Source organism: Vanacampus margaritifer, chromosome 1 (assembly GCF_051991255.1).
Source record: "Vanacampus margaritifer isolate UIUO_Vmar chromosome 1, RoL_Vmar_1.0, whole genome shotgun sequence".
NCBI classification, from domain to species: domain Eukaryota; kingdom Metazoa; phylum Chordata; class Actinopteri; order Syngnathiformes; family Syngnathidae; genus Vanacampus; species Vanacampus margaritifer.
The window spans coordinates 4,380,244-4,395,405 of NC_135432.1; the positions used below are offsets into that span (position 1 = coordinate 4,380,244).

At 37.9% G+C, this 15,162-nt stretch overlaps 2 protein-coding genes across 2 annotated transcripts; one reads left to right on the forward strand and one right to left on the reverse strand.

Moving 5' to 3' along the window:
- The first annotated feature begins 936 nt into the window (after positions 1–936).
- Positions 937–5,756, forward strand: LOC144053423 (grancalcin-like). The gene is made up of 8 exons (XM_077567857.1): positions 937–1,150; positions 2,498–2,716; positions 2,787–2,856; positions 2,949–2,992; positions 3,067–3,214; positions 4,381–4,494; positions 4,577–4,635; positions 5,105–5,756. The coding sequence occupies exons 1-8, from the start codon at positions 1,127–1,129 to the stop codon at positions 5,129–5,131; spliced, it is 705 nt and encodes a 234-aa protein (XP_077423983.1). The 5' UTR covers positions 937–1,126; the 3' UTR covers positions 5,132–5,756.
- Positions 5,379–15,151, reverse strand: LOC144053418 (voltage-gated inwardly rectifying potassium channel KCNH7-like). The gene is made up of 8 exons (XM_077567843.1): positions 14,713–15,151; positions 13,331–13,583; positions 13,050–13,255; positions 10,455–10,539; positions 9,968–10,258; positions 8,702–8,864; positions 8,414–8,589; positions 5,379–6,879 (listed from the first exon to the last, which is right to left on the reverse strand). Exons 2-8 carry the CDS (start codon positions 13,461–13,463, stop codon positions 6,764–6,766), a joined length of 1,170 nt encoding a protein of 389 aa, XP_077423969.1. The 5' UTR covers positions 13,464–13,583; positions 14,713–15,151; the 3' UTR covers positions 5,379–6,763.
- Positions 15,152–15,162: the final 11 nt, after the last annotated feature.

The window sequence follows — 15,162 nt, forward strand, 5'->3', positions numbered from 1 at the left end:
CTATTGCAATACCATACCGTACCGTACCACATACCGTTCCATACCATACCATACCATACCATACCATACCTTATTTATATAGCACGTTTAATAGTCAACAGAAGTTGACACCAAAATGCTGCTAAAAAAGTTAATAACATATTAAAACATAAATATATATATTTTAAATAAAAAGAAAACATGATAATACATCTGCGATTGGCTGGCAACCAGTTCAGGGTGTACCCCGCCTACTGCCTGAAGCCAGCTGGGATAGGCTCCAGCGCCCCCCGCGACCCTTGTGAAGAAAAGCGGTTAAGAAAATGGATGGATGATAAAACATTTAAAAAGTATTAAAAATATATAACGTTCTAAGTGACAAAATGTGGCAGTCACTTCTGAGTTTTAAAATTGTAAAAATGTGTCCATCTGCAGTATATACTATTTGTCGCAATATGATTGTTAGTACAGTACATTAATTGCTTGACATGTCTTTACTCTTGTAGGGTTACAATTTGGGTTTAATTTTACGTTAGTTGCATTAGTTTACAGTCAGGGTTGGGAAATCCAGGTCCAGGGAGAACAAAGCCTGAAATAGTTTGACTTTAGCCACAGTTGCTTCGACTCAACAGGTGCTTCTATGAGGTGGTTTACCTGCCAGTTAAGTAGAAACAACTGTAGCTAAAGCCAATCTGTGGTAGAATTTGTACTTTCTTGAGCTGGATTCTCCAACCCTGTTTTGCAGTACAGCTCGAAACGTTACTTTGCCACATCCAATATGGCGCTGTCGCCAACGCACAATATGGCGCTATAAACAGATTTAGGTGTTGTTTTTGTCTATGGTGTGTTTGCTAACCTTTGTGTCTGTAGTTGTCGTAGCATACGCATGCAAGATTTCGTGTACATCTCAGTTGCAAATCTATTATTCCTCGTATTTTTTGTATGAACAATTAGAGATTGCCCTGTCAAGTTTATTTCACCGAGGAACAGACCCAAAGCGCGGGGCGTTTCTAATTTACGTCACGTCGTGGCTTGAATTTCCGGTCCCGTCTGGTTCTTAGTTACCGGAAGTAGAAAAGGTGTCACTTGTGTTCTTCACGGCTAAACAATTTTCAATTTGTGCCATTTGTGCCATTTAGATCAACATATGGCCTACCCGGGATACGGTGGGGTGAGTTCATTCAATGTGCTCAAGTTTTTCTTTATAATCGAGTGACATTCCGTGGTCGTGAGTGTCGCGTTTGCGCTTCACCAAGTATTTCGCAGTTTTGAACCACAAAGATGGCGATTTATTCCTCGTGTTTTGTGTGTTTGAAAACAAAATAACTTTTGTTTCGGGGTAAAATGACCGGAGGTAAATGACTTCCGGGTTGGAAAAATCTCACCAACCACTGTTTAACTAAATTGGTCAGTGCCGGTCGAGATATTTGTTTGCTGACCAATGAATAATATCAAAGCTGAAAACTGATAAAACAGCACAAAAATATGTTCAGACGCTTTACACACATTTGCTTTTGCGCACAGCCGAGTGGCGTGTAACATTCTGGGTAGCAAAGACGTGTCTGCGGAAGCACGTAAGCATTGCCCATATTTGTCTTTTGTTGCTAAGCGACCGACCAGAAAGTAGCCCGGTGCCTTACCACTTGCTTAGATTTAGAGTAGGCAAGCAGCTCTGTTTTATAAATGTGTCTGGCTTTGCTTATAATGCGAAGGAGGCAGAAGAAAGAAAATGATAATGCTTATTTTATTGTTTACAATAAATCAACACTGAAATTATTTAATGAGATATCAATCAAATGTAAATAAAGATGAATGTTAACTAAACACTTTATTGGGGGTGTGGAGTGGCTGTATTAATACAACAAATAAAACGGTTGTTCATTTTAGAATTGTATTCATAGTCTATCGAATTATATTTGATTAGCCAGAGATTTGATAAAATAACGCTCTTTGATTTACATATGTTAAATGCCTATTTTAACATAATTTTTATTCTATTATTTAAAATATTAATACCTGATTTCAGTTATTGAGTTAGTAAATGAGATGAATGTATTTAAAAAATACATTTTAACTTATTAATATTAGTGACTCATGTTTCAATTAAAGCAACATATTAAAAAATCTATGAATTTGAATTGTAAAATTGTAATTGTATTTTATAATGCTAGGTGGAATGCTGCTTTTGTCTAAACACTAAACATAGAAATGGGTTGGACTGTGTGTATGCCAAGGAATCCTACGGTGTGTCAAACAATTATTTGCTATGCTATGCCAAAAAATAGATCTCTATAGTTAGAGTTTTTATTGTATATCCGGTATTATTAAGACATATCACCTTGCATTATCAAGTCAACAAGGAATGTGATTGGTTGGTTTTGTCCATACTGCATACTCTTGCGCACCTTATCGTTGATATCATATGTAAAGTTAAACATGAGGCAGGAACAGGACGATGGTGTCATAGTCCATATATACTGTTATAGTCTTCTAAATAATGGACAATTTCCTTTGTCAGTTTGGCAGCCCAATGCCACCCCAAGGAATGCCTGGAGCACCAATGCGGAGACTAATGCCCAATCACATGGGTGGACCAATGCTTGGCCCAATGGGAGGAGTGCCGCCCCAGGGTGGTGGATGCACCCCGTATGGAGGATGCTATCCGGGCTCATATGGCGCGATGGCTCCAGCTGCCAACGACCCAATGTTGGGTTACTTCACAGCCATTGCTGGACAGGTATGAAAAAATTGTCTTTTAATTTAGCCTGTAGACGGGTACAATTTGGTCTGAACTTGTTTCTGTGCAGGACGGTGAGGTAGATGCAGTGGAGTTGCAGAGGTGTTTAACTCAGTCTGGCTTCACTGGAACCTACAGCCGTGAGTGGCATTCCTCGTGCTGAAGCTCCCCAAAGTTGTGCTTGTTTGTTTGTACAAATCCTTTCTTCTTCTTCTTCTTCTTCATGTTGCAGCGTTTAGCCTGGAGACATGCAGAATCATGATCGCGATGCTCGATGTATCCTTTTGTGTGACCGCAGCGATAAGGTCGTTTTACATCATCAGCTATTGAACCTTCACCACGCCCACCAGAGGGACTTTACGGGCAAGATGGGCTTCAATGAGTTCAAGGAGCTGTTTTTGGCGCTCAACGGCTGGAAGCAGAACTTCATCATGTTTGACCGGGACAGGAGTGGCACTATTGAGCACCACGAGATGACGCAGGCAGTCAGCTCGATGGGTGAGAGACCGATGATGCTTCCGCGTCCAACTAAAAACAACAATACGTTTGGATATTACTAACGGCGTGAAAATATGTCGCAGTTTGACCTTCACAAATTCTCCTATTTGTTTTTCTACTCAGGCCAAAGTCATGTATAATATAAAAATAGTGCTTTAGCGCCATCTGGTGGTGGTGGTAGCCAATGTTGAACTGGTGTGAGGAGCGTCATCTTCACGTTGGTTGACCATAGCCTTGTCTAATAGAAAAAAAGGGGGGGTCGCTGCCATCTTGTGGCTTCTATGGGAAATGACAAACCTTTTTGCATGGGTGTCAATTAGTCACAATTATCGCAGAGCTAACCGCGTGGTACACAGCCAAACCGACTGATTGCACATCCTGACGGCGCTCTCGAGGCCAAGGATGGGAAGGGAGTTTCAATGCCTGGGGGGGGGGCAATGGGAACACACACTTCCTAACCAGATGTATGACAAAATGCTATTTTAAATATGGACAAAACACACACATGTACATTTCAGTGCAAAAGGCGTTCTTGCATAAAAATGACCATTCAAGGACGGTCCAAAACTGCTGAACAGCAAACCAACATGAAGTGCAAGAACTCATTTTGTGCATTTTTTAACAAATATCCACACACTCAAAATGTTTATATTATTGTGGTAGTATGTTTGTCCTGCATATCAATCCAAATCCGCACAAAAATTATTCGGCTTACTCATATTGTAGTATAGGGCAGTAAAAGACCCATTTTAAGTGCGACGAAGACATGTCTGCCATCTAGTGGTAGTTAGTGATATTACAAGATTCACTTTTTTTCTTCTTTTTTTGTGGTCATTCGGGGGGACTTTCTGGTTCTCTTTTATTACTAGTTTGATTTTAATATTTTTATTTTATGATACAGTGCTATTTTTCTTTTTTCTCTTTTACTATTATTTTGTTTTTAATATTTTTATTTTAGAATACGGTGCTATTTTTCCTTAATTAAAAAATTGTAACAAAATTTGTGTATCTGTGGAGCTGGAACATGTTAATTTCAGTTAATTTGAATGAAAAATATGATTTGTTATACAGAAAAATTGAGTCTCGATCTTGCTCACAGAATAAATGACACTATTAAAGTCAAGTTTTAACATGTATCCCCCCCCTCCACCCCCCACTTAAACCAGGACACCGCATCAGCCCTCAGACACTCAACGCCATCATCAAGCGCTACAACAAAGGCGGTCGCGTCTACTTTGACGATTATGTGGCCTGCTGTGTCAAGCTCCGTGCTCTCACAGGTACCACATGCACAAGATGCGAGGCAGCAAATTGATTTCAAATAGCTTTGACATTTACGTTTACATTTTATTCCTACTGCAGATCATTTTAGGAGAAGAGATACCATGCAGCAAGGTTCCGTGCACTTCAGCTATGACGATGTAAGTCACGGTTCTGCCAACATGTTTATATGTGTGCTGTCGTGTGAAATGTTAAAACAACCCACGTAACGCTTGACGCTATTAAATTTATGGCAGAAAAGTAGTTTGGCGGGTATGTGGCTAGCATGAGAAGCTCAAGCTAAGATAGCTCTTTTAACTCAATTGTTCATCTTTTAAAATGCGATTCACTCAACTTCAACATTTTCTGTCAGGATGCAGCGATCATATTGATTAGTTTGCATGTCTGTCGAAAGTGAAGAATGCTCACAAATATATTTTCAGTAACATGATGACAATTGAATATTTATAGCTTATTTAATTTTTTGCCTATAATTCATTCACTTGCTTGCAGCTGTTTTCAAAGCAGAGTTCTCCTTAACACAATTATTATTTTTGTTGTTTATTATTATTATTATTAAGTTGTGTTTGAACCCGCTTCAGTTTGTTCTTCTGTTTTCTCTTTGGGCAGTTCATCCAGTGCACAATGGCCATTTAAGTGTTGCTGGTGGGCGGAGCTATGAGTCCAAAAATCCCTTGGGGAGCCAAGCAGGATTGCTCCTGGACCAATCACTGTACAACAATTATGGCCAGTCGGGTCCCTGGAGGGGTTCGAGACCAGTGACCGTTATGGTCTGTAAAGCTTGCCATTAAGAATTGATTTGCTTATAAATGGATGTTTGCATACTTGTATGAATTAATACACGTGTAAAGCCAAATACTAATACTTTGAATAAGAGATCCTGTGACACCTTTTTCTTTTAATACCCTCATGAATGGGATGAAATTTATAAATACATCCATATAACAACTTCATACTTATTATCTATGTCTATATTTCAGATACATGTAAACGCAACATTTTTCTTTTCTAGTCCCAAAAAGAGTGCACATAATCCATGTAGGAGAGATTATATTTTGCTACTCACAAACTGTTTACTACATTGTGTGTTTATTGACTTTGGACAATTGTGTATTTTTTAAGTGTACTTACACATTTGTTCAATTTCATTAAAGAACATGAACATTCAAATTAGCTGTGGAAAGTGGTGCATTGTATCACATGGCCCAAAAAAAAACACAAATATGATCAGCACTAGATTAAAAATGTGCCACTTGCATAATCCAGTACATCTTTTCTTTCTTTTTTTTCTTCTAAAGAATGTGCAAACAGTTGCAAATTTGAATGACTGGTTATGAGTTCTGGAAAACTGTCCAAGTAGACCAATAAAGTAAGTAGAGCAGAAATTCCCTCATTATCTTGTTCCCATCCAGTGAGCTCGGATTGTCATCAACGGGTCGTAACATCGATACAGAGACTGGAAGAGTTACAGAAAGACATGCAAGTTGGGAAATGTTCATGGATCAAACACCCGTTGTGAATTGTAGGTCACAAAATTCAACAGTTGGACGTGCATTGAAAAGTTTACCCGTGAAATGTCACCTTGAAGACAATGACCTCAAAAGTTTAAATCAATGATGTCATTTCAGAAACGACAAACCTAGCATGTACGCAATTGAAAAGGGGCGAGAAATGCAAAATGTGACCGAAAGAGAGTCTGAAATCAAAGTTCAGTGTCGCAATATGTCTGAAGATTACATTTATATGTTGCTACCCTCAAGTATTTTGAATTAAATGTTCAAGAAAAGGCAGACTGGTTGAAAGTAGTAACTGACGAGGTTCTTACTATGCATGACAACTAGCAAAAAAAAAAAATTGACTTTGCCAGCTACATTCCGAAGTGCTGTGGGAATTAATCGATTTAAGGAACATGCGTCAGAAACCAAAAATACTTTAAAAAAACAAACATGCACATCTCATGTCATTTAAATATTGTACTTGAAATACATTAAAGTACATTATCTTCATATATGTTCAATATAATCGTGTATAAATGGACTTAAGAAATCCAAATTACAATTAGGAAGGGATTTTCTGTAAAGGAATGGAAGTTATTTGTTCCTTTGCATATTCAACTTCTTCGACCCTGAGTCAAACTTAAAAGAAAGTCCTTGGTCGTCTTGGGAGCGCGGGGAAGGAAACTTGCAAAGAAGCCTCGGGTCAGATGCGGGACCACGGAGTCCCGCCCGCTGGTGCCGAGCTGCTGGTGACATTGTCGGTCTGTTGGCGTCATTCGACAGAGTAAACGTGACGTTTCCCATTGGGAGTCCCTGCTCCAGTCCAGCTCGGTTCACACCTGGATGAGTTTGTGCGCGGCGCAGTCGGACCTCTTTTGGGCCACGAGTCTGAAAAAGAACAAAATTCAGGGAAGTTGGATGGATCATCAATCAATATTTCATTCCTTTCAATGTAATTTGGTTAGGTTTCTATTAAACAGGTTGTGAATTAGAAGGTTGAACAAAAATACGTCCTATGGCATTTAGCAGTAAACATGGGTTATAAAAAGTTTCTGTTCGAATATTGTTTTGTCACAAAACGAGCCCAAGATAAATGGCATTTAATAGCCTAATGAATATAAAACAAATTTTATTAACTTAGATTTTAATGAAATTTTGATGTCTAAAAGATTTTTGCATGGATGCGGCTTTTTAATTTTTTTTTAAAACTCTTGCTACCCACTGCAGTGCCTTCATGTACCCTATTTGAGAACCACTAACCTATACAACCCACTTGCATAAAAAATAACTATATTTTTGAGGCAATATAACATGGTTGCACAAGTGTGCACACCCTATTCTAAGCGGTTGTGTTCAGAATAAACCAATCACATTCAAACTGATGGGAAACTTCAGTCAGCACATACCTACTGTCATTAACCCCTGATAAAGTTCACATGTTCAAGTAGGCTTTTCCTGACACTTTTTTTCTTTTTCTTTTTGCTTTCAATATAGAGGTTACGGAAGCGTATTGCATTCACTTAAAAAAAAAAGTTTTTTTTTGTAAAAATTTTTCTGTTTTTAAAAATATATATATTTTGGTCTGTTCTTCTGAATAATTTGGTTCCGTTTTTTCTGAGTCATTTTTTCCTGTTTTATAAAATAATTATTTTTCAGTTTTTCTGAATATTTTTTTCTGTTTTTCTGAGTAATTTTTCCCTGTTTTATAAAATAATATTTTTTCAGAATATTTGTTTTCAGTTTTTCTGAATACTTTTTAAACGTTTTTTCCCTCAGAGATTAGAGAACAAACCACAATACAATATACACATTCATTCCTTTATTGAGAGCCAGTAAGTAAACATGACCATCTTATTGTATATGGAAGTATGCGGGAAAGTTTCCGCTATTAGTCACTTGAAGTTCAGAGGTTAAATTATTATTTTTTTTAACTCAAAAAAAAAAACAGAACACCAGCTCTGTTTTTCTGAAGGAAAAAAAAAAGTTATTTTTTAAATATTTTTTTTCCCTGTTTTTTTGACAAATCCCCCCTCTCTGTTTTTTGGACTAATTTTTCCTCCTGTTTTTCTGAATAAATTTTTTTCGGCCTGTTTTTCGGAAAAATTTGGGGACAAAAAAAATAAATCAGTAAAACAGAAAATAATATTCAGAAAAACGGAAAATACAAAAAAAAACCTCCCCCAAAAAAAGTCTGAAAAATAGGATTATTATTATTATTATTATTTTCAAGTGAATGCAATACACTTCTATAATAGGTTACATTAATGATGGGAAAAATATTCAATGCTATGAAATATTGGTCACATTTTTTCATACCCCATAAAACCTGGCATTTGAACAGGGGTGTGTAGACTTTTTATATCCACTGTATGTTGAATTGTTGTTATAAGGGGTGCCAAAGATGAAGGCTTGTTTAGTCTACCCGAGTTGGATGTCTGCGTCTGGGAGTTGTCTGGATGTGCGACTCCGGCTGCACCCTGACGCTCATCCTCTTCTCCTCCGTGCTGGACGGTGCTGTAGGCAGGCGGGAAGGCCGTCGTTTGCCTCTGGAGGAGCTGGAGGATGGCTTGGACGTCGGCCGTCATCTGGCACTCCAGCCTGTGGTCAAAATAGCACAACACGGCACAGAACCGGAGGTGTGCGCTCGTACGATGACCACGTTGTACCCCAGCGGCCACCCGTAGATCTTTTATTCGTTTCCCTGCCGCACCTGTTCAGGTGTTGTTGCAGCCTGTCCAGCCGCTGCTCCACTTCTACATAGCTGAGGTCTATGTTGGTGTCATCCTCCCCAGCCGGCGTGGCCTGACAGCGGGGTGTCTCCTTGCCCTCGACCCGGCGGCTCGCATGGGCTCGCTGGTCTTGGAGGAGCTCTGCTGGAAACAGTCACTGTCAAAATGGCATCCATGATCCGTTTTTAGGAAATCTGACATGATGTTGGAGAAAGTTCTTGACTTGCAAGACTTGCTGTCTAGGGATGTTCGTGTGGTGTAAACAAGACATCGGTAATTAGATACGAACGGGCGATCTCACGGCACAAACACCAAATCCACAACCAAGTAGCTTAATCAAGTAAGTTAAAAAAAAAAAAAACGTAACATTTTGCATGTAGTGCAGAAATACAGAATGTAAGATGTGCATGTACAGTGTTTTTTTTTGTTTTTTTGTTTTTTTTTAGCTCATCATGATAATCAGCTTTAAAATCTAGTAGCAATGTAGGCCTAAATATTTATCAAAACTAGCTGCATTTTTTTTTTATTCCTAAGAGAAAAACTTAAAAATATACATGAATATTATAAGAAGAAAAGTTGTATTACTCGGGGAAAAATAGTTTACAGGAATAAAGTTGAAATATTACAAAAATATATATATATATATTGTATATATCCAAGACTGAAGTCAGAATAATACAAGAAATAAAGATATATTTAAAAAAACACTAGAAAAAAGAAAATTCAAAATAAAAAACAATAAAATTGTAATATTACATGACAAATATTTGTAATTTATGAGAATAATGTCAAAATATTACAAGCAAAAACTTTACAGGAATTAAGTTTTCATTTTATTTTTATCATTAATTCTAAAATTATAAAGTCGTAATATTAGGAGATAAAAATATTATATTTGTTTTTAGGTCAAAGAAAGTTGATATATGTATTATAAGATATCATTTTTCGAAAGTCAAAACATTACAAGAAAAAAAGGGAAAGGTTGTAATATTACAAATAGCAAAACACAACATCTATCTATCTATCTATCTATCTATCTATCTATCTATCTATCTATCTATCTATCTATCTATCTATCTATCTATCTATCTATCCATCCAATTAAAATGTATCGCACATAAAAGATTGACTCAACAATTGGGTTAATCCTAACCCTAATGCATAAACTGTACTTTGGCAGTGATTCTTTTGTGTGCCACTAGAGGGAGCCTGCACACTCGAAAGGACGCGTTTGGCAGTCTCCTCACCTTGTGGATGGAACCGTGTGTCATCCCCAGAGCCGCCGAGCCCAATGGCAGAGCGGTGGTCCGTAAACACCGGGTAGCCCCGTGCGCTGGAACACCAAGCCTTCTTGTGCTTCTCTTCCTCCTCCATGCTCTTTGTCTCCATCTCCACCTCCTCCTCTTTGTGCTTATCGCCTTCCATGACAGAATCTCGGCGCTCCTCGGCGACGGAGGAGGAGGAGGAGGAGGAGGTGAAGATGATTTGCTCCCGCGTGGATTCCCAGAATGTTGGCGCAGGTTCCTTATGTTGAGGGCCTGGAAACATCAGATTTACTTTTGTCTGTTTATGGGTGGCCAGGCCCAATTATACACTATGTCGACTCATTCAAAATCCACATTTGACATATGACTCAACCTCTTATACTGGATATGAAGAAACACTGACCAAAACGATATAGTTAATAATTAAATGAAAAAAGAAAAGTAAAATAAAAAGTCAGATGGAACATACCAGTGGAAGACTTGCTCGTGCATGAAACTCTCCTTCGACTCATTCGAGGGTCCACACAAGAATCGCTGTCTTGCGGGTAGGGTGTCTGTTAAATAAAAAAAAAAAAATGATACATATCATTACAAATGTTGGCCTCCATCGATTTGGAATGAACCAATGTCAACGACGGAATGGAACATAAAAAAAACATGTCATGCATGTGCTGTCTTGATTTTCATATCGCATTATGATTACACACCTGTGAACAGAATTTGGTTGCCCCCCTTCAATTACCAAATTTGGGTTAAGGTTTCAAATTCAGGGTTTGAAATTAAGATTTCAATCTAGGGCTAGGGTTGCAAATAAGGGTTGAAAACTAGGACTACGGTTTCAAATGAGGGTTTCTAATTGGGGTTTCAAATTAGGGTTTCAAATCAGGATTGGGGTTTCAAATTGGGGTTTTAAACGAGGGTAAGGGTTTCAAATCAGGGTTGCAAACTAGTCTTAAGGTTTCAAATTGGGGTTTCAAATTAGGGTTAAAATTTCAAATTATGGTCTCAAACAGTTTAGGTTTCAAATTAGCTTGGGTTAGGGATTCAAAGTAGGGTTTGAGGTTCAAATATGATTTTTGAAATTAAGATTTCAATCTAGGGTTACGGTTGCAAATAAGGGTTGAAAACTAGGATTAGGGTTTCAAATTGGGGTTTCAAATTGGGGTTTCAAATTGGGGTTTCAAATCAGGATTGGGGTTTCAAATTGGGGTTTTAAACGAGGGTAAGGGTTTCAAATCAGGGTTGCAAACTAGTCTTAAATTTAAGGTTTCAAATTGGGGTTTCAAATTAGGGTTAAGATTTCAAATTATGGTCTCAAACAGTTTAGGTTTCAAATTAGCTTGGGTTAGGGATTCAAAGTAGGGTTTGAGGTTCAAATATGATTTTTGAAATTAAGATTTCAATCTAGGGTTAGGGTTGCAAATAAGGGTTGAAAACTAGGATTAGGGTTTCAAATTAGGGTTTCAAATTGGGGTTTCAAATTGGGGTTTCAAATCAGGATTGGGGTTTTAAACGAGGGTAAGGGTTTCAAATCAGGGTTGCAAACTAGTTTTAAGATTAAGGTTTCAAATTGGGGTTTCAAATTAGGGTTAAGATTTCAAATTATGGTCTCAAACAGTTTAGGTTTCAAATTAGCTTGGGTTAGGGATTCAAATTAGGTTCAAATATGATTTTTGAAATTAAGATTTCAATCTAGGGTTAGGGTTGCAAATAAGGGTTGAAAACTAGGATTATGGTTTCAAATTAGGGTTTCAAATTAGGGGTTATAATTAGGGACTAAAATCAGTATTGGGGTTTCAAATCGGGGTTTTAAACGAGGGAAAGAATTTCAAATTAGGGTTGCAAATTAGTTTTAAGGTTTCAAATTAGGGTTAAGATTTCAAATTATGGTCTCAAACAGGTTGGGTTTCAAATTAGGGTTGCAAACTTGGGTTAGGGATTCAAAGTAGGGTTTGAGGTTCAAATATGATTTTCAAACAAAGGATAAGGTTTCAAATTAGGGTTTCAAACTAGGGTTAGGGTTTCTAACTAGAGTATGAGACTAAGGTTACGGTTTCAAATTAGGATTTCAAAGTAGGGTTTCAAACAGTGGTTAGGTTTTCACATTTGTGTTAGGGTTCCAAAGTAGGGTTTGCAAGTAAGGTTTAAAAAGTAAGGTTATGGTTTTAAAGCAGGTTTGGAATTAAGATTTCAATCTAGGGTTAGGGTTGCAAATAAGGGTTGAAAACTAGGATTAGGGTTTCAAATTAGGGGCTATAATTAGGGACTAAAATCAGTATTGGGGTTTCAAATCGGGGTTTTAAACGAGAGTAAGGATTTCAAATTAGGGTTGCAAATTAGTTTTAAGGTTTCAAATTAGGGTTAAGATTTCAAATGATGGTCTCAACCAGGTTGGGTTTTAAATTAGGGTTTGTAAGTAAGGTTTGCAAGTAAGGTTTAAAAAGTAAGGTTATGGTTTCAAAGCAGGGTTTCAAATTATGTCTATTTTCACACAAAAAGTTATGGCTTCAAATGAAAGTTGCAAAGTCGGGTTTGAGTTTCATTTGGGTTAAGTGTTTCAAAGTTTCACAATATGATCAGGGTTTTAAATGACAGGGCTGCATTCTAACTTTTTTGCTCGTGTCCTCAGTGTCCTCTAGCCTGACATTTTAGGGGTGCACACTGTAAATTGACATATATTTCGATAAATGGGCTTACGTGAGGAGCAGAAGTTTGTCAGCAACAATGAATATTAAAGAATTAATTAAAAAAACTATTTTATTGGTGGCACATGTGAGTCAATAAAAAAATGCACATTTAGGGTTCATTTGTATTAACGTGCCACTGTGACAATATAAAAAATCTATTTAAAGATTCAATTCAAATGTATTGAACATGAGGTCAACAAATATTGTGCCTAAATGATTTTTTTTAAATGATTCATAAAGATTGAATGCAAAAGTAATGTACTAAAATGTTGACTACAAGTTAACGCAAGTGTCTTTAAGTGGTGAAACCAAAAGTAGCGCTCACTCAAACTATCCTGCGCTTTGAGGATCATTTGACTTCTTTGCAAATAACATACCTTGGCATTTTCATCACAGAGGTCAAAGGTCAGCTCCAGGTTAGTCATGAAATGGTCAGCAAATTCTGGATACATGTCCAGAACCTCCAAGAGCTCCTCCCGCTGGATGGTATGCAGGTCGCAGTAGCTCAGCACCCGCACGTCAGCGCACGATTTTCCCGGCTTGGCGAACGGGTGGATCATTTCGCCAAAGATATCGTTCTTGCCTGTAATCCACACGCATGGCTGAATTTTACATTGTGACCAGGTGGTTAAATAACGTCTAATACGATCAGACTCACCCAAGATGGCTACAACGACATCATCTTTGAGGATCTCGATGGACCCGCGCGTGACAAAATATAGCATGGTGAGCACGTCTCCGCTATGAACCAGTGTGTCACCAGGGGGCGCGTGCGTGGTCTTGAACCTCATGGCCAGGGCCCGGAGGCAACCTTTGGTGGCACCGCTGAACGCCTGACAGCCCTGCAGGAGGTTCTTGTTGAGGTGAAGGCAGATATCTGCCTGGAGGCACTCGGGGAAACCCTTCAGGACCTAAAGCAGACATATTTGTGGTGAGAGCCAGTGCAGGAGTTGCTTCTCTTTTACATTCTGTGCAACAACAAAAAAGTGTGACCTTTGATTTTAAAGTGACGCTGTAGTTTAGACAAATATCAGAATTGCTGATTGGTTTCATTCCTTCTTACTCTCCAACACTGCAGAAACAGCGTCAACGTTTACCGCTTAAAAGGCAGAGCTGATGACTGAGAAACCGTGACTTTGTTTCTTCATACTCACTCAGTTATATATTTTGTTTACACATCAGCTTTAGCATTCAGTGAGCATCAAATACTATAGCCCTTAGCACAATGCTAATATAATATTTATAAACTAAAGCATCTGCTAGTACCAGACACAGCTATTGAAGCCATTTAAAAAGCCTAATAGGTCAAAAAAGAGACTAAAATGATTTATTACTATGTACAATTCCTCATTCTGAAACTATACCGTGATTTACATGGCCAATTTTTTACATCATGTCCGTGAGTCCGTAGGGGTATAAATTCATGATTCTTGTTTTTCACGGGACCTATTTATTATTATGTGTTGTATGTTGAATTTGACTGACGCTTTGCAGGACAAATGGGAGTCGGAGTGCATCGTTGTGTGTGGGTTATTTATGATTGTTATATATTAAAAAAGTATTTTATTTTTTGAAGAAAAAAGTAGTTCAACTTTAGATGCACCTTACTTCCTGAGTTTTCAAATAAGGAATTAAGACAGTGACCCAGAATTTTAGCTCACTAGTAGTGTTGTGCGCCGTGGTCGTGGCGCGAGTTCGATCCCCTCCATTAAAAAAAAAAAAAAAAAAAAAGATCTATCAATTTCAAAAGACTTAAGACTTCCAAAGAGAGTTTTGTTTTTATTTTCTACATACATTAAAATAGTTATTATGTATGGCATGATTGAGTAAACAGCATTATTTAATTATCTTGAGGCTGGGCCAAGTGTCCTTTTTTATTTATTTATTTTACTCAAAATATGGTCACGCTTATGATACCAGAGTGATGGTAATATGCTGTTTTAACAGTAGCCTGCCTATAAGGCTAAAGGCTACATTGTGGAATATGATATGAACAGCAGCAGCTTAAACAAATTGTACACATGTACCTCCTGCTCTTACCGGAGTGGTCCAATCATTCCATTTGGCATGAGGCAGACATGAAAAAGACAAACTTAAATAAGTACTATCAACAGTATTGTGATGTTGAACATGACTTAGTGGAAGAAGCAGAAATGCACTAACAAACTGTATGGAGACATATTTAGCTAATTAACTAAAACAACCCCAATGTCTTAAATTTCTGTGAAATGCTTTGGTTAAAAAAAATACGTTCGAGATCAAGACAACACAAACAGCCCACTTTTCACTTTCTTTTTCCCAAGATCTTGAAAGAAGCCAACTTCAGTGCCTTGGCATAGCTTTGTGTTACCATGACGACAAGCTAGCGTGCGCGCTGAAGGCCTGTCAAGTGCGGCTGACTCATTTTCTGACAAAGGCAATCCCCCAAAACACACTCACGCTCTGTGTTTTTACACTTGATGCCTCAATCAAACCAACAGAATGTGCATC

Coding starts and splice junctions, on each gene's coding strand:
- LOC144053418 (XM_077567843.1), bottom strand. CDS start 13,463: ATGAGGTTCAAGACCACGCACGCGCCCCCTGGTGACACACTGGTTCAT. Junction 13,256..13,330: donor TGTCGTTGTAGCCATCTTGG/GTGAGTCTGATC, acceptor TGTGGATTACAG/GCAAGAACGATATCTTTGGC. Junction 10,540..13,049: donor TCTGTGATGAAAATGCCAAG/GTATGTTATTTG, acceptor TTTATTTAACAG/ACACCCTACCCGCAAGACAG.
- LOC144053423 (XM_077567857.1), top strand. CDS start 1,127: ATGGCCTACCCGGGATACGGTGGG. Junction 1,151..2,497: donor CCTACCCGGGATACGGTGGG/GTGAGTTCATTC, acceptor TTCCTTTGTCAG/TTTGGCAGCCCAATGCCACC. Junction 4,636..5,104: donor TGCACTTCAGCTATGACGAT/GTAAGTCACGGT, acceptor CTCTTTGGGCAG/TTCATCCAGTGCACAATGGC.